Here is an 18,309-nt window from a genome sequence, read left to right as displayed (position 1 = left end):
GGCTCAAGTTCAAAAACTCAAAACTTATATCTTTACACGTGAAGTTTTGAACAAAAGTTGGATTTGAATTACTTTTGTCCTAAAAAATGAAATTTTATAACATTTAGGACCTAAATGCAAGAATTTATGACACGTCATGATGACGGGATAGACACGTCATAATGATTGGATAGACATGTCATGATAACTTGCACCTTTTACACTTTAGTCCTAAATAACTTTGAGAATTACTTTTGTAAATCAAATACTTGCATAAAAGGACTTGTACTTTTATAAAATTACATAAATACCCCTATTTTCATAACTTTACCCAAAATTTTTACACACTTCAACACATACATTTCAAATAGAATTTTTGGATAAATATATATATATATATTTACAGGGATTAAAGTAAGAAAAACACGTTTGCAAAACCACCCTTCACTTATTTTGAAGTTACCTCCTGTCCAATTACATTTTCAAAAACAACCCTAGTTTTTCCATAATTACAAGAATACCCTTTTTTACTTGCACTTTAAATTTTCAAAAGCTTCACATAAACACACACAAACTTTACACTAACAAGCACATACTTCACACTAACAAATAATATGCCTAGATTACACGTACATGAACTGTCACACATTTACCTTGTGTAATTTCTACTGTTCTATTTACGTGGACCATATAGATGAAAAACTTAGAAAATTTAATATTTTTCTTTCCAAAAGATACATTTACATGCGAAATAGTGAATATATTAGGTTTGTATGAGTATATTAGTATATAGACAGTCCCACAAACCTTCGGAAGTATTACAGATATTTCACGCATATCATATAGTTTCCCACAGCTCACAGCTGCTCTAACCATACGGTCTTCTGTTTTTCCCACAGCAACTTTTTCACAGCAATTTTTCCACAGCCCACAGCGGCGAGCGGGGCACCGAGCAGGGCGGGGCGGCGCCGGGGCGGGCCGAGGCGAGGCGGCGATGGGTAGGCGAAGCGGGGCGGGGCGGCGTGGGGCGGCAACGGGCGGGGCGGCGTCGGATAGTGCGGCACTAGGGCGGGGCGGCATGGGGCGGCGTGGGGCGGCGACGGGCGGGGCGGGGTAGGGCGGCGCCGGATGGGGTGGCGGGCGGGGTGGGGTGGGGCGCGAGGCGGGGATGGGATGGGGACGGGAGTGGGATGGGGACGGGTTGGGGAGATTAGAACGAACCGTTTTTTCATAACCAGTGGCAGGTGGGTAATTTTTTACCCGAAAAACCACTGAAAGCAGGGGGAGTGGTGCTTTTACATTTATACTACGGTGAAAGTTACTTTTGGGTAAAAGCATCTAGAGCGTTTAATCTCTTTTGTTGGCTTTTGCAAAAGTAAAAGTAGTTTGGAAAGTCCAACCAAACATACCCTAAATTGTCATGTGTGAATTGTAGTATGTTAAATTGTTCCACAATATATTCTTGGCGCCACTACGTGGTATGCAACTTATTTGCAATGAATGATTAAATCCAGCTCCTTATTATATGCCATGTAGGCAGGTATAGAGCCTTGCCGGTAAGTGATGGTGTGGGTATAATTTTTCTTTTCATACTTGTGGCAACTAAATTAGGTGTTGGCACGAGCTTGTAATAAATTACATGGAGGGCATTGACCTATAATATGACGTTTGCCATCCCGAAACTTTCCGCCTCTTTTTTCCAACTTTTTGGCGCGGGATAGTGGTGGTGCACAAGCACAAGTTGCGGATGATGATGCTGCTAATGGAAGAGTCTGAAGATTATTACAAGGCCAATAGTAGCTTCACTCAAATGTTGACGGTAGAGTTCATATGGTTAGTTTACAAATCTAGAAATGATAATATCAAAAAGAAAATCCAACCTGTCTGTTTAATTTACAACGGCAAAGTTGTCACATATCTTTTTACCGGAGAACAATTATAGAGCTTGTGTTCCGGCAAAGTACTTCTGTGTTTGGGCAATCCCGTGCCTTCAGCTGAACTGTTATTACTATTCATTGGGCTTCTAAGGATGTTGCTAGTTGAATATTCATGTATATCAGGATGCCGAACATACTCTATATACATTCAAGTTTACGGTAGCTCAAAATTTGCAGATTGTTTCTGCTATTTTTGTTTGTTGTTCAATCTTCGGAGACAGGTATAGGTACAGATACCGAAAAGCCAAAATGTATATGTTGCTTTTGAAAATTTCCTATTTGACACCCGAAAATAGAGATTTACTCCATCTCTGAAACATAAGATATTTTGATTTAGGACAAACTAAAATACCTTGTATTTTAGAACGGAGAGAGTAAAAAAAATTAAAAAAAATTAAATTTTTTTAATTAGGTTGAACTTTCATTTCTTATTTGACACCTATGTCCATTCTATCATGTAAACAGTAACTCTGATTCCTCCCTCATCTTTTCTTGACAAAAAGATCTCTAAGTCACTACCAAATTTCATGAACCCATTTTGCATAAAGATACATATGTAGAATCTAAATATTAAACCTAAAATTCACCAAAATAGACTAATTTTGAATAATATCTGAATTTTTAGGCACAAAAATACTTTCCAAAAATTGTGAAAAAACTAATATTCTTATCAAAAGATGAATAATTTATAAAATAGTTTATATCATAAGCAAAGAAAATTTTGGTTTATTTAAAAAATTTAAAGTTATTCCGAAAACCAAAATTTTCGAATAAATTCAAAATTCTCTAAGTAATTTATGATAGAAATAATTTTAGAACTTTTTGAGTGTGAAAACCTCGATTCTCCGGGTGTGAAATAGTCATTTTCTCTTGTTGCTTCGTTTTTGCAGGCTTCAACGCGTGCGGGTCGTTGGGCCGAGCTTGGGCCGCGACGATGCAGGTACGAGGGAACATTTCTCCCCACGGACGGTGGTGGATGGAACCGAGTCACGACGGCACCGTGACGAAGCTTGGGCGAACATCAGAGGATCCGGTTCCTCCTGGGGGCATCACCGCCTCCCCGCTACTGCCCTAAACCCCACCGGGACCGGGAGCTCCCGACCCTCGCCGACGGTTCTCCCACCCCCGACGCCCCGCCTTGTTCCGCTGCACGCTGGTCAGTGCCCCCCGCCTTGTACCATCCCCTCTCCTCGCAGTGCCGAGCGGCGCGCCGCTGCCCAGTTCTAGGGTTTTGATTCGCTCGCCCGCGCGCTTGCCCGTTGCGGCGGCTAGGGTTTCTGGCTCCTGGTTCCGCTGGGAGATTGGGGGCGCAAGATGCGGAGCAGCTTTTTGCTTGTTTTCTTTTTGTGGATGGAGAGGCGAGGGATCCAGGCGTCGAATTTCCTGCCCCCTGTAGCTAATCCGCACTCGTCTCGACCACAATCTGACCCTTAAGTCTCGTTGCCAGTAAGAGGGAACACTTTTGAGTGCGGAGAAGTTCGATGTTTTAGTTCAGCAGGAGTTCAGTTGTGGATGCAAATATATTTTTATATAAACTTGGTAAAAGTTAGACAAGTCTTACTTATGACAAAGCTAAAACGAGCTACAATTTGTGATGGAGGGAGAGTACTAGTGGTAATTTGGTCAAAGTGTGCCTAATCCAGTGCTTGTAATTCACTCGCCGACAAAAGAAGGGGTCGAATTCCTTCAATGAAGAAGGAAAGGTGGTGTGCTCACGTGCTCAAGGTTGAATCACGGAAGGGAAGGCAAAGCGCCAAAAACCTAGAGTTTCCTGGACTTGTTGTATTGGTAGATGGCGAGCACGTGGCAAGGACTGTTTTAAGTAGCTGCTGCAGTTCTTATGCAATAGCTTATTTGCTTTCCACTTCTATGTTCTAAGCAGTCTGTTTTTTCCATTCTTTTGGACAGTTTGCAGCCGTGATCTCTGGGGCCAGTTTACCTACTTTTTTTCAGTATTTTGATGTGGATTAATGGCCAGTAATATGCAGCCTTCTGGGCCACCTCAGGTAACTGCTGTCTTTTGGTGTAAATATAATTTTGTTGTCTGCAGTGTACAGAGTGGTAATCTTCTTTATTGTTTTATGAACAGCCTCCCAGGCCTCCCATGATGGGTTCTAGCTCTCAGCCACAAAATCTTGGACCACCAATGCCTATGCAGGTAAACTGAAACTTAAGTATTTTTGCTTCTTAACACATATGTCACCTACAGACTTGTAGGCTATGTTTCTAACATTGCACTTCACATTCCATTTTCAGTTTAGGCCAGTGGTTCCTTCGCAACAGCCTCCTCAGTTCATGCCACCAGCGGCGCAGCAGTTTCGGCCTGTTGGTCAGCCTATGCCAGGAACTAACATTGGCATGCCAGGGCAGATGCCACATTTTCCACAACCTGGGCAGCATTTGTCTCACTCAAGTCAGGTTCCACCTGCATCACAAGGGGTTCCTATGGCATATCAGCCAGGTAGACCAATGTCATCAGCACCCATGCAGCCGCAGCAACAAGCTGCATATCCTGGGGGCCATTTGCCCACCATGGGTGCCCCTATGCAGCCCCCGTCTTATACAGTGAGAAATTTGTCCCTCTTTGCAAGTTAACTATTCCTTTGATGTATGAGTTAGTGTTACGTGGCTTGGTTATTGTTAAGTTGCTAACTTTTAAGTTCTACATTTCAGTATCAACCAACTTCGATTCCTCCTGCAGTGCAACCCTGGGGCACAGCTCCGGGACAGAGTGTGCCTCATGTGACTCCTTTAGTGCAGCCTGGACACCAGCTGGTGCCAGCTACAACAAGTTTGCCTTCAGTAAGTATCGTCAAACCTCTGCTTAGTCACTTGACTTTTGTCAACTTTTATGGCCTCTGCTGCATCAATTGTTTTGTCTAATGTGCCAAATTTTATATCATTTACCTTGGAATAACTGAGTTTGCAAATAACAAGGTCAACTCGTCTGAACCTAGCTCTTCAGATTGGCAAGAACACACTGCGGCTGAAGGGAAAAAGTAAGTGTTTTTTAAATTCTTTTATGTTATTAACTTCATGATGTTCTTGTCATTTAAGTATATCATGCTTTGGTTTTCCCCTTATTTGGCCTGCCTTCTCTTTTTATTTCCTTTTCTAGGTACTACTATAATAAGAAGACAAGACAATCAAGTTGGGAGAAACCAGTTGAATTGATGACACCTTTGGAGGTGAGTTTTGCGGTGTACTTATAGCCAATGTAGCTTAACCATGTGATTATCATCTGTTTAGCAAATCCAATGCAAATTCTGTGTCTTGTGCCTGCTTTATATCATTTTTCGCTAATCACTATTAAAGTTAAGGAGTCCAGACAGTCGGTAAGCGTAATAGAACAATTCGTACTTGGCTGTGCATTCCTGTGTGGAGCATGATCACCCAGCAAGTACAGTATTTCGTGCACATTTCTTGTTATTTTGCGTTAGTTATGCTTTCTATTTCTTTATATCGCCTCTTTGACAAGTAGCACTTAGGGACCAAGAAAACATCCTTCTTTCTTTTTCTCTTGAGGGCAGCTTAAGTTCTAATATAAATAATAACAAAATGCATTCTTTCTGTGTTAAAATGCACTTATATGTTTTGGTGATTTAACAGAGGGCTGATGCCTCAACCGAGTGGAAAGAATTTACTACACCAGAAGGACGAAAGTAAGTCCATACTGGAATTAATTGCCACTCCTGCTATTTGTCAATTATTCCTCCATTTTCTCTCCATATTCTGACTGTTCTATCATTGAAGATACTATTTCAACAAAGTGACAAAGCAATCAAAATGGAGTATTCCTGATGAGTTGAAGGTTTTCTTCTTGCTTTACTTTTTGTGACATCAATATTTGTTTAATTGTCAATTACATTATTGCTACAATTTTTTTTTCTTTCAGGCGGCACGCGAATTGGCAGAAAAAGCATCAAATCAACAATCAGATCGAGAAACAGGAATAACTGCTGCCTCTGAACCTTCTACCGTACCTGCTAATCAGTCTTCAACTGCAGTTGGTTTAATTGCTCCAAGCGCACATGATGCATCAGCAAACTCTGTTCCTCCTGGTGCTGGCCCATCACATAATGTGGACAACACCTCCAGTTCTTCCACTGTTGACAAGCAAAATGGTGGTCCAAATACTGCTGCTTTTCCTGTTACAACAAGCACAGAAGTTCAATTAGTTGCAACTGATGCAGGAACCAGCAGGTTTTTACAGACATTTACCATTTTTCAATCCTGTAATTATTATACTTGACACTATTCAAATGCCTGCTAATATGGTGTATTTGTTGAACATTGCAGAAACAATAATGAAAATTCATCTGTAACAACTGCTGCTGACACAGAAGATGGTACGTCTGCTGAAGATTTGGAGGTATAGTGCTTTATATGTGCTATGTTGTTTAATTAGATTGTCATGTGCTTCCTAATTGAGGTACATAAATCCTTTGCTCAATGTTGTTTAACTCAATGACTCGACATTGTTACAATTTGTCTCTGGTTGCCTTTTTGTTGTCATTAACTTCATAGTTTTTGCTGCATTTCTCATTTGTATGTGAATCTCCTTTTCAACATCCTTGTCAAGCCTGTTTTTACGTGCCTTTTTACATTTCATTTGCTTTCCTTACTTAATGGATGATAGTCTTTTGTTATTATTGTTTCTATGGTATATTTTTTGAAAAATGGCGTAGCTAGACACTCTGCACCTAATGCATATTTTTCCCCTTTTGGAACCATGATCTGGATTTTATGTGTTTGGGATAAGGACATAGTAACAATTATTGAAGAAGTTTAGAGAACAATGAAGAGATATACACCAATTGAATTGCAGAATAGATTGTGGTGGGTCTTATTAGGACTTTAGCAGAAGAATACAGATACATGGGATGTCAAGAAGAGATAGGTATGGATTACTGGATGTTTTCTCTTCCTGAAACAAATGTATCGGCACCCCTCTTCTTGTAGATAGGACTAACACACTGCCTAACCAATCCTCGTAAATTTTGTACTATTGTATTCCTATATATTAACTTCAGTATATTTGACTTGGACTTAATTGTCTGTCTACTCCTTCTGTTCTGAAGTGTAACATTTTAGTTTTGTACTAAGTCAAAACTTCTAACTTTGACCAAGTTTATAGGAAAATATATTAACATCTACTTTACAAAGTTTATTGGAAATATTTCATAGTGAATTTAATGAAACTGATTTGATGTTGTAGATGTTGGTGTATTTTTCTATGAACTGACTTAAGATAAAACTATAACAACCTACATTTTGTAACGGAGGGAGTAGTAAAACTGAACTTGTCAACAGATGATCTTTAATTATGACTGATGATTGACTTGTGTCCTTTGCTCCATTCTTTTTGTTTGGTAATTCTACTTCCTTACCTGGCTTTAGTAGGTAAGGATGTTTCTGTACTGGTGAAGTAGATTTTACTCATATAATCCAGTTGCATCTAGTACTCATGCATGTTTCTTCTTAGTCAGCACTTAGCGAAAGTGAGTGTTTTAGGGATACTAGAATCGTTGTAGTACAAAGTACTGCAACTCAGTATGTAGAAGGAACTAAGGAGTCGCCTTTTAACTTTCTTTTGTGGGCAGAAATTACTGTTAAGGAAAGATATCATGCTCAACATAGACCTTCTCTGCATCTTCCTTTTTGTTCAATTAAAAAAATCATGGATACTTGAATGGGAGGGAAGGACGGAACATCCTCTGTACTCTCAGGCTCTCAGCAATATATATAACTTTTTTACTTTGAAGGAAATTAGAGTGATTTGAACTGGACAGTCCCTTTTCTGTGGATGAAATCATATTTTTGCACTTATTTTATTGTTTTCTATAGTGCTTAGTGGACTAGAGCTGCCTACTCCCTCCTCCTCTCTGGAACTGTATGTGTTAATGCCGCTTCCTCATGCTATTCTCTAGGAGGCCAAAAAGACCATGCCAGTGGTAGGGAAGATTAATGTCAGTCCACTGGAGGAGAAAACAAGTGAAGAAGAACCTGTAGTCTATGCCACTAAGGCGGTGAGGATCACTTGAAAGAAACAAATAATGAGTTGGATATTTATTCATGAAGTGCTCATCTAATTTATGTACCACATGTTTTTTGATATGTAGGAGGCAAAAAATGCATTCAAGTCCCTGCTCGAGTCAGTAAATGTTGAGTCTGATTGGACATGGGATCAGGTATGAAACTTTAGTCTACTTAACCTGAACTAGTGAAACGTGTAACACTGTTTTAACATTTACAGACTATGAGAGTCATCATAAACGACAAAAGATATGGAGCTTTGAAAACTCTTGGAGAGAGAAAGCAAGCTTTCAATGAGGTCAGTTTTTGTTTCTCATAAGATCCTAACCTTTCTTAGCAGTATCCTCAACTCCTCTGGCTCTTTATGGTAAATGTTTCTAAGGTTCGGGTCTGATGATTTTATTCCTGCAGTACTTGAACCAGCGAAAAAAGTTTGAAGCTGAAGAAAAACGTATCAAACAGAGGAAAGCACGTGATGATTTCCTTGCAATGCTGGAAGTAAGCTTGCTCTACGTTAGGAAGCTTTCTCCTTTTTATTACTGTACCATATTGACTGTTTCATTTTGTAATTCAGGAGTGCAAGGAGCTTACATCATCAACAAGGTGGAGGTATACCTCTAATTCCAGTATTTTCTTTTTCAGATAATTGAAGTTCCTGCTTGATTTTATATTTTTTTGGTTGGAGGTGCACTTATTATTTTTTTGTTCACCGTGCAGCAAAGCAATTCTTATGTTTGAAGATGATGAAAGATTCAAAGCTGTTGAGCGCCCAAGGGAGCGTGAAGATTTATTTGAGAACTATCTTGTGGAACTGCATAAGAAGGTTCTTAGATATTAAACTTTATACCTTGTGACTACTTTCATTATGGTAGTTCTTACTGTTGATCTTGATCGTTCTTATGGCTTTCTTTGATACTGTTTTGAATTCTGTGTGCTGTATTTATTTCGCTCTCTTCTATTTATCAATGTCTTTATGCCTCAATTTATCAATGTCTTTATTCCTACATACTTATCTCTATTGCTAAGTGGTTTTATTTGTTTAGTTTATCAAACTATTTTTTCTGGAATCATAATTAGTCTTTACTTGAAATAGGTAACATGAGCATTTCTGCTTTATGGTTGTAGTTATTTTTGTCTCTTGTATTTTGTGAAGCTGTTTGCTTCTTTCATAGTTATCATAAGCACTTTATTGAGTGCCCTTTTATTTTGGATAGGATGGGTTGGTCTTGTTATGAGCGTAAACGTTATTTGTACCATGACCCAATCCATTGGTGCTTTTGCAGCATTATAGCCAAGAGGTATTGCATGGTGAAGGATCAACCTCCTCCATCCTCTGAACCTAGGATAAAGTTTAGAGTTAGGATTGTGTTTAAGCACTTTGTTAATTTTTGACTATTGAGATTTTGCTTGAGTGTCACATAGATCAGGAATTGATTACCATTGATGACACAGTTGTATTGTATACCGTGCATGATATAATATGTACACTACTGTAGGAAAAAGCCAAGGCTCTCGAAGAACACAGAAGGCATTTAGCAGAATACAAAGCTTTTTTAGAATCATGCGACTTCATCAAGGTTATTTCTTTGATTTCTCCTATAGCCAGTAAGTTCAGACAAAGCTCAAAAAATGAACAGTTGTTTTTTCATGCCTGCAGGCAACTACTCAGTGGAGAAAAGTTCAAGAACGGCTGGAAGATGATGAGCGCTGTTCCCGACTTGAAAAGATTGATCGCTTGAATATTTTCCAAGTTAGTAACTTAGTATTTTCCTGGCCCTTAGTCAATTTTTGCCGTTCTGTGGTTCAAATTCTATTATATGTTTTTGTGTGTCGCAGGAGTACATACGGCATCTGGAGAAAGAAGAGGAGGAACAGAAGCGGATACAAAAGGTATTATTCTCTTACCTCATCATGAATCTTGTTTTGTTATTCTGTTCCTATAGATGAAAATTAAGCTAGCCTGCACATACAGGAACAAGTAAGAAGACAAGAGAGAAAAAACCGTGATGCATTTCGTAAAATGTTGGAAGAACATGTCACTGATGGCACAATTACTGCAAAGACTCGGTGGCGCGATTACTGCTCACAGGTTCTTGGAATATTGATTTTCATAGATAAATAAAATGATAAACAAGTTTTTCCGGTCCTGATTTTTTACATTATATCAATTCACAGATAAAGGATTCACAAGCTTACTTGGCAGTGGCATCAAACACGTCTGGCTCCACGCCGAAAGAGCTATTTGATGATGTGATTGAGGAACTTGACAAACAGGTTATTTTCTGATATTCAGCATATATCCTTGTAGCTATTTATCCAAAGTATCAATGGCTTTCATGTGTTTTTTGTGTGTCTTAGCTCTTGTATGAGGATGTTTCCTTCCATGATAAATTAATGAACCTTGATTGATTGCACTGGAATTTCTTGGAAAGTAACAAACCAAATATTCAGTTAATGATGTAAATGCAGGCATATTTCTATGCACTGTCCCTAATCACTTTGTGGACTTGTATTCACTTGGATAAAATGATGTAAATGCAGGCATGTTATACTTACTAACTTCATTGTACCTGTGTTAATGATTGGACGCACAGATCTTTAGTAATTAGTAATAGTAAAATAAGAAATATCTTAGCATAAACACTTGCTATTTGATCTCTTGGTATTGTGGAACTACATTTCACTGCTGTCATTATATCTGTGTTGCTTGTATGCTAAAATTGCTGTGCATCTACCTTTAGGGTGCCCACTACTTTCAACACTTGCATGGTTGATGCTAATTTAGCAGATGTTTTCGCTATTTGAAGTATGCAAATCGGTTGGTGACCAGGCATCACCTTTAGTGAACATATGATGAATCCAAGATGTTGCTACGTTTTAATAAATCCTTTAGAAAACCATGTATATAGTGCATGAATTCAATTTCGAATTTATGGTACCGTTAGCGTGATAACCATGCCAGATCTGTTTTACTTAGTTCATTTAGAAAGTTATCTTATATTTGTTTATATGCACGTATGGTTTATTGCTATATTGTGTCTTACAGTATCTAGATGACAAGACCCGTGTCAAAGAAGTGGTGAAATCTGGAAAGGTACCCTTTTCTTTTGTATACAGTCATGATCCACATTTACCATGTTAATTGCGTTTTATAATTTGCAATCCTCTTAATCTTCCAGATTCCAATGACAACCTCATGGACATTGGAGGAATTCCAGACTGCTATTCTGGATGATGATGCTCTTAAAGGAATATCGATGATCAACATCAAGGTGTTACATTGATTGGAAGTTTTAATTGATGTCTAAATATGTTATTAATCTGATTTACTTTGCTGGATGGTTGCAGCTTATTTATGATGATCAAATTGAAAGGCTCAAGGAAAAAGAGCAAAAGGATGCTAAGAAGCGTCAGCGATTGGGTGAAAATTTTTCAGATCTTCTGTATTCAATAACGGTACTGCAGCTAACTATAAGCATGTTACATTATTTGCTTACATGCAAATTAAGTGCTCTAATATATTCTGTATGGTCGACTGCAGTGACAAAATGTCTAGAAGAACTACTATAATTTGTTACATTTCAGGTTAATTAACTTGATATGGTTCTGTATATAATAATCCACGAGTCTCTTGTATATACACAATGGATTGGTTTGAACTAGTCAGTGCTGAATTCAAAACGATAAACTTATGGGTGCTTTAAAAATTCAAAAGCTTATGGGTGCTTACATTAGTTTTCAGTGCTTACACAAGTATTTGAATACAAAAACTTATGGGTTCTTACAGTAGTTTTAAATGCTTACACAAGTTTGATAAACTTATGGGTGCTTTAAAAATTCAAAAGTTTTCAGTGCATACACAAGTATTTGAACACAATTGCTGAATTCTTATGCCTGGAGCAAATTTATGGGTGCTTTAAAAATTCAAAAGCTTATAGGTGCTTCTCTCCTGTAGCATCTTTTGAGCGGCTTTCTTACTTGGTAACTGACTTTGCATCAGCTACTTGACTACTTTGGCATTTTTCTCAGTATCAGTCCTAATCTAAGATGCTTTGGTTCTAGAGTTTAGCCTGAACCAGGGAAAAATGTTTTCTGCTCTTTTATATTTACATTTTATGTCACATGTTTTTTAAGTTTATTTGTTATGAACATAATCATCTACAAGTAGACTCTTCATTGGTATTACTGAAACCATATCATCTTCCTCCAAGCATTCTCTTTTTCTTTATTGAGAACCAGATCTGATCCCTTGCTTACAGCCTCACAACTGGAGATGTTACCAGTGTTATAAGCATGTTCTCTTGAGTCCATATTTATGAATATATATATATTTTTTGCTTGCAACAACATGCATATTTAGTCCAGCGTTATCTTTTCTAACGACCTGGTGAGATAAATCGCTACAGTATTTTTTTCTGTATATCAGAATATGGCATATTTTTGACGTTACTTATTTGTGTTTCTTTGAAACATTGTAGGAAATATCAGCTTCTTCAACCTGGGATGATTCTAAACAGCTATTTGAGGACAGCCAAGAGTTTAGGTACTGGCAAATGCCAACCCTCCTTCCAACATCATAAGAGCTGTTTACCACACTACCTGCATAGTTGACGTACTTCAATTGTAGATTGAAAAACAATGAACATTTACTAGTTCAGGCTGCTCGCTAGTATAGTATAGAGAATATAACAATAGTGGTTACAGTCCAATTGCTTATGGTAACAAGGGTAGATTCAGATTAGTGGAAAATACCATTGAGTAGTTGTTACTTCTGGAATTCTTTTTATGTGTAGGAAAAAAAGTGAATCTATTCCAGTTCTTTAATATTTTGGGTCTGGATTCTTTGATATAACCATAGGTCTCAATTTTTTTGGACTTTTATGAGCCTTCATACAAGTAAAATTAATATGTCAACACATGATTGATTTAATTCAGTTCGAACAATGATTGTGTTGGACTATAAATAACTCTATACAAATCTTTCATGCAATACGTTATGCCTCGGAGGTGAATGACTATGTGTTGGATGTTTGAAATGCTGCATGATAAGGACCTATCAGATTCTCCTACATGTTATTGTTGCGGAGTGAGTGATTTTCTTATGATTTTCTTATGTCGGATTTATTGCATTAGGGCTTTGGACAGCGAGACTTATGCTAGAGAGCTTTTTGAAGAGTGTGTTGTCCACCTGAAGGAAAGATTAAAAGAGAAAGAACGTTTGAGGGAGGAAGAAAAGGTGAATGTTTGTATTTTTATGTCTCCTTTCATCTAACTGCTCTTACGTACTTTTTGTATTATTTCATGGCTCCAAGCACAGTTGCTACTTAATGAGAATAGTAAATACCATTTGTCCACTGTGCTACTTATCATAGGTGGGCAAAGATGATAGATCCAACCTAGCTGAGCCAGAATAGCTGATAACTTTAGTAACTGGCTGACTTCAACTGAGTAACCTGTACAACTGATGAGCTGAATTATTATGGAATGATGTAACCACTTAACATGTTTGTAGATATATATACCTTCAATCCTTGATAATGTTAAATTCAAGAGCACGGTATTTTAAGGTTGTTTCTTTATTTTAACTAATATAAGTTGCACAATTCACATCTGTAAGATATGACTTTTTATGCAAAAAATGAGTGAGAAGATGATGAACTGAGTAACCTGCTCTTAACCAAACACCATATTTATCTTCATCGGCTACCTGTATCAGTTGCGGCATACAGTAACTTTTGTCAGTTATATCCTATTCGATTCTCTTTTTTTGCTGAAATTTTTCTCTTCTTAGGCAAAGAGAGAGAAAGAGCGTGAAGAGAGAGAGAAGAAAAAAGAGAAAGAAAGGAAGGAGAAAGAGCGCAAAGAAAAAGACCGGGAGAAGGAGAGAGAGAAGGAAAAAGGGAAGGATCGATCAAGGAGAGATGAAATGGATATTGATGGTGCTGATGTGGAGAACCACGGTTCAAAAGATAAGAAAAGGGATAAAGAAAAGAAACATAAGAGACGCCACCATGACACAGATGATGTAAGCTCTGAGAGGGATGATAAAGATGATGCTAAGAAATCTCGGAGGCATAGCAGTGATCGCAAGAAATCTAGGAAGGTATAACATTTGTTATTCCGTGCAAAACAAGCTAAACACTGGGGATGTAGCTCAGACTTGTTATATTGCTCATACAACCTGTGGTGCTAAGGCTACAAACACCAGCTTTAGTGTATCTGTCACTAAATGTTTAGTGCCAGTATATCAGCAGAGCTTGGTACAACTTTTCCTAATTACAGTACTTTTCTATTTACTGTTTGTGTTATTTGACTTGAAACATGTTTACCTTTTTCTTTTGATGTTCAATTCTACAATTACTGGGGCTTTTGTGATGCAGTTGTTGCTGCTAATTTTATTTGTTCTAATATTCAAATAATCTAAAATAAAAAGGGAAATTTGCTGTTAGATAGCTATTGGAGAATTATTGCTAAGAAGCACTAGCATTATTGATCGCTCTACAAAATTTTTATTGCATTAGTTATACTATTCTGTGTTATTTGTATCAACTAGACTGCATCACATACTATGAATATACCTACCTGTTCATGTATAATTGGTTGGATAGGTCACAGAATCAGCCAGCTAGGCCGTCTTGTCTTTATTAGGTGGGTTGTTGAAAGAATACCTTGCACTGTTTCGAATGGGTTTATGTTGTTCAATTGGAAATATGGCTGTAGGATAATCCATGAATTTTCCACAGCTTTGAAGGATTGCCGTCATCTCTTTTGTGCTTTAAAGCTTGATTTTGATTTAGTTGGTTTTCGGACTTTCACAAAAGCGCTGTTTAAGTGCATCCATCACATGAGTATAAAAGGATAGCATGGCAAGGAACATGTTTGGCTAAAGTTAACTTTCTGTAGCTTTGTAAGATAGCCAGACTCAGGACTTTTCTGCAACTTTTGTTTGTGATATGTAACTTTGTAGGGATCAGTTTCAACAATTATTGACACAGTTATAAGTGAATGAAACCTGGCATTTCGTTGTGACATTATGCTATTTATAGCCTTGGTTCAAATGTGTTAGTCAGTCCTTGCAGTGAGGACTGTTAACACTGTTGCTCCTTGCAAGTTGAATGTTTTGAAAATTTTTTTGAAAGAAAGTTACAAATAGTGTAGTATAGCTAGCTACCAGCACATGTTCTGGAATATATTGTGTTTACTGGGATTTGAAACCCACAATGGCAGCACCATTGTCAATCTGAATACAATCTAAACTCTTTGCACTCCATCAAAAATTAACTGAAATGCCAATTATAAATGCAGTCGATATGTAATTGTTGTATTGCGTTGCCTATTTTCTGTTCACAGATTACCTGAGTTTTGCCATGGTTATTTCCATATGGTTAAGCTTGTAATAAGATCATAATTGCCATTCATGCAGCATACACATGCTTCAGACTCAGATAGTGAAAACCGGCACAAAAGACATAAAAAGGATCGAGATAGTTCCCGAAGAAACGGTGCACATGAGCTGGAAGATGGTGAACTTGGAGAAGATGGGGAGGTCCATTAGTCTCTCCTTTTGCTACCGAGATTGTCGGTACCTACTGCCCTTGGTCATGTTCTCCATTGCTTCTATTTTCTTTCTTTGGGCAAGTAGCGCTTCTGCTTAACAATCTACTAGTGCTATAATTATTAAGTTTAGTTCTGAAATATTTTCTTTAATCTTGACATTCCTGCGATAGCATATTGTTGTATGCTTCTTTTCTGCGTAAACAGTATGCTTTATTTTTGGCAATTGCACATATTATTCTCTGAAATGATGCAGTCCTTGGTTTGGTTCTTGTGGTTGGTATATCCTTGTTTGGGATGGTGTTAGTGAATATTAACTTGTTTTATCTGGATCTGCAAAATGTAGTCGTGTATTTTGTAACATCATCAAATTATTTGCCTTCCTAGACACTTTTTTACTTCTTTTCTCTGCCTTCCAACTTTCCATTTGTACTCTCTTCATAGCTTGTATTTGGGTCACAGGGGAGCTGAAAAGTGTGAGTGTGCCTTAAATGTCCTTTAGATGTCTTGGGTGGACATGCAACTGTAGATAGCCCAAACCACCAGTAACTTCCTTCTCTTATTCTATGCCACCGAGAAAACTCGTAATCCCTCATGTGCCATTGTTGTGTCTATGACACGTGGGTCCCCCCAGTCACTTACAGTGGCATATAAGGGATTTAGGGTTTAACCAATGGCATGTGAGGAATTTTTCCCTAACAAAAGAGAAAGAAAACCATTAGTTTATCATATTTCCAACAATAAGCTTGTATCCTTATGAAGTTTATTGCTGACAATTTTGATTGAACATCGTCATGTTACCTGTAGCATTTGTTACACATGGATTTGATGTCATCTCTTGCATGTTGCCTTGCACTGGAGAGTAGCACCCGGATATTGCTCTGCTGCATCTGTGACAGCTGCTGGGGGCCATGGACATGGCAATAGCACCAGCCCAAGCATGGCACCTTCTCTTGGTCCTGCTGTTGCAGCTTTTCTGACATCTGATCTGGCTAATTTTCCATTCCCTCTTTAAGCATGCGGTGCCTTTTGTATTTAACTAACATGGTGGTCTGTGCTGAGGTAACAGGTTGAAGTTACTCAGTTTTCAGCAAGTCTGGTACTTAATGGGATTGCCTTTGGGACGAAGCCGTTGATCTTGTCACGAAAATGTTGAGCGTTTGATTAATGTCAGGATAGTTGATGTTGGAAGAGTCAGTATGTTCTCACTGTACTGGGGTTTTGTTTTTGTTGGAAATATTTAGGATTTTTAATTTTGGAATAGTGTGTTCACTGTATTACGTTTTTCACGTAGCAGCTTATCCAGGTTTATTGTTGACTCGTATGGTTTTGTACCCAGAATACTTGTGTACTCGATGCTGTCAGATTGCAGGCTTGCCCACCGGGAGGTGGCAGCCTCTCTTAACGCCTTCCAGCGTTGGTCGGGCCTTGCGAATTGTCTTTGCCCTAAACATTGCATGTGCATATTTTGTGGAATTAGATTGTTAATGCGCTGATGGGTGTTTAATAGTTTCTCAGCATATGCTTCCCTTTCTGTGTTATTGCATTATTACCATTTGGCCAAGGCGTTCTATTTTTTCCTGAAGTCGAAATCTCTGTTAACATTGCTTGCGACTTGTCTTTTTTAATATTACGTTCCTTTTATAGGTTATATTATGATTTAAGAAAGAATTTAGTCCTTGTCATATTGAATCTTTGGATGTTAATTAGGACTAAACATGAGGTAATTATAAAACTAATTACACAGATGGAGGCTAATTCGTGAGATGATTCTATTAAGTCTAATTAATCCATTATTAATACATGTTTACTCTAGCACCATATTGTCAAATCATGGGCTAATTAATAATTAGGCTTAATAAGATTTATCTCGCAAAATGTAATAATTAATAATTAAACATTCGATGTGATAGGGATTAAAATTTAGTCCGCAGAATCAAACACCCCCTTAGTCAAATTATATGTACAAAAGCTGTATCATCAGTTTATCTGTATTTCATAGTTCTTTTGATGTGGTTCTGATTTTGCTGTAATTGGTAGCACATGCAAGAGAAATCGACCCACGCGGGAGTACCTCATGTCACCACCCAATGTTGCAAGTTAAGGTGCCAGAATGACCCCTATTTCTGGTTTTGCAGTTTAAATAGCAGCAACTGAAACAACGTCACGATGAGTATAAAAGTATCCACCTTCAGGGTCACACCCACTCAAGGAATCACACACTTCCCAGATCATAACTGCGTAGTGAACCCACACAAAACACGCCCGAACGGTGTGCGGCAATCTGACCAATGCAGGGAACGAAGAATTAGCAGGTATAGCACCATCTTCTGCCGTAGGGCACGATATTGTTGGCTGAAGATCTTGAAGTTCTGAAGAACACCCTCGTGGGTTAAAATCATTCAGAGCATGTCACTACACATGTTTGCATACCACCTCCTTGGGTTATCCTCACGGGTCTTTTGCCCGTGCCCCATTCACAGTGGCGGAAGTACGAATTTTGAGAAGGACGCTGATCGGATAGCTTTTTGAAAAACACAGTAAAGATACAAACGTTTACAAACACGCACGCACACTTATCCCTATGCATACACGTACATAACCATACCCTATGAGCATCTTCGAGAGACTGAGACGGTAGAATCTCGAATTTGGGGTCAACCAGACAGCTTATACTATAGGGAAAATTCCCTGGAAGGCCCTCAAGAAATGACGCTTTCTTCTATGGTCCTGGAAAACTGAGACGCCCTTCTGTGGCCTCCTTTTTATTTTCGTTCCCTTCCACGGCCCTCCCGTTACATCT

At 38.3% G+C, this 18,309-nt stretch overlaps 1 protein-coding gene across 4 annotated transcripts; it reads left to right on the top strand.

Annotated features, from left to right (window-relative positions):
- The first annotated feature begins 2,901 nt into the window (after nt 1-2,901).
- On the top strand, nt 2,902-17,018 carry LOC112880037 (pre-mRNA-processing protein 40A). Of its 4 annotated transcripts, none has more exons than XM_025944500.1 (30): nt 2,902-3,072; nt 3,825-3,922; nt 4,006-4,074; nt 4,173-4,481; nt 4,590-4,718; nt 4,854-4,915; nt 5,035-5,104; nt 5,526-5,578; nt 5,670-5,727; nt 5,812-6,119; nt 6,216-6,288; nt 7,847-7,945; nt 8,039-8,107; nt 8,173-8,250; nt 8,364-8,450; nt 8,527-8,561; nt 8,670-8,775; nt 9,449-9,529; nt 9,610-9,702; nt 9,789-9,842; nt 9,925-10,041; nt 10,128-10,226; nt 10,999-11,046; nt 11,132-11,224; nt 11,301-11,408; nt 12,431-12,495; nt 13,086-13,188; nt 13,744-14,055; nt 15,376-15,534; nt 16,846-17,018. In XM_025944500.1, exons 2-29 carry the CDS (start codon nt 3,887-3,889, stop codon nt 15,505-15,507), a joined length of 2,946 nt encoding a protein of 981 aa, XP_025800285.1. In that variant the 5' UTR covers nt 2,902-3,072; nt 3,825-3,886; the 3' UTR covers nt 15,508-15,534; nt 16,846-17,018. The 4 variants fall into 4 exon arrangements, with proteins under 4 accessions (XP_025800285.1, XP_025800283.1, XP_025800284.1 ...); XM_025944498.1 differs by lacking the exon at nt 16,846-17,018 and adding an exon at nt 16,576-16,844; XM_025944499.1 differs by lacking the exon at nt 16,846-17,018 and adding an exon at nt 16,373-16,569.
- Nucleotides 17,019-18,309: the final 1,291 nt, after the last annotated feature.

The sequence above is a fragment of the Panicum hallii genome, chromosome 2, assembly GCF_002211085.1.
Source record: "Panicum hallii strain FIL2 chromosome 2, PHallii_v3.1, whole genome shotgun sequence".
In the NCBI taxonomy this organism is placed as follows: Eukaryota; Viridiplantae; Streptophyta; class Magnoliopsida; order Poales; family Poaceae; genus Panicum; species Panicum hallii.
Note: the sequence above shows the minus strand (reverse complement) of the source record. Positions and strands in the feature narration are given on the sequence as shown.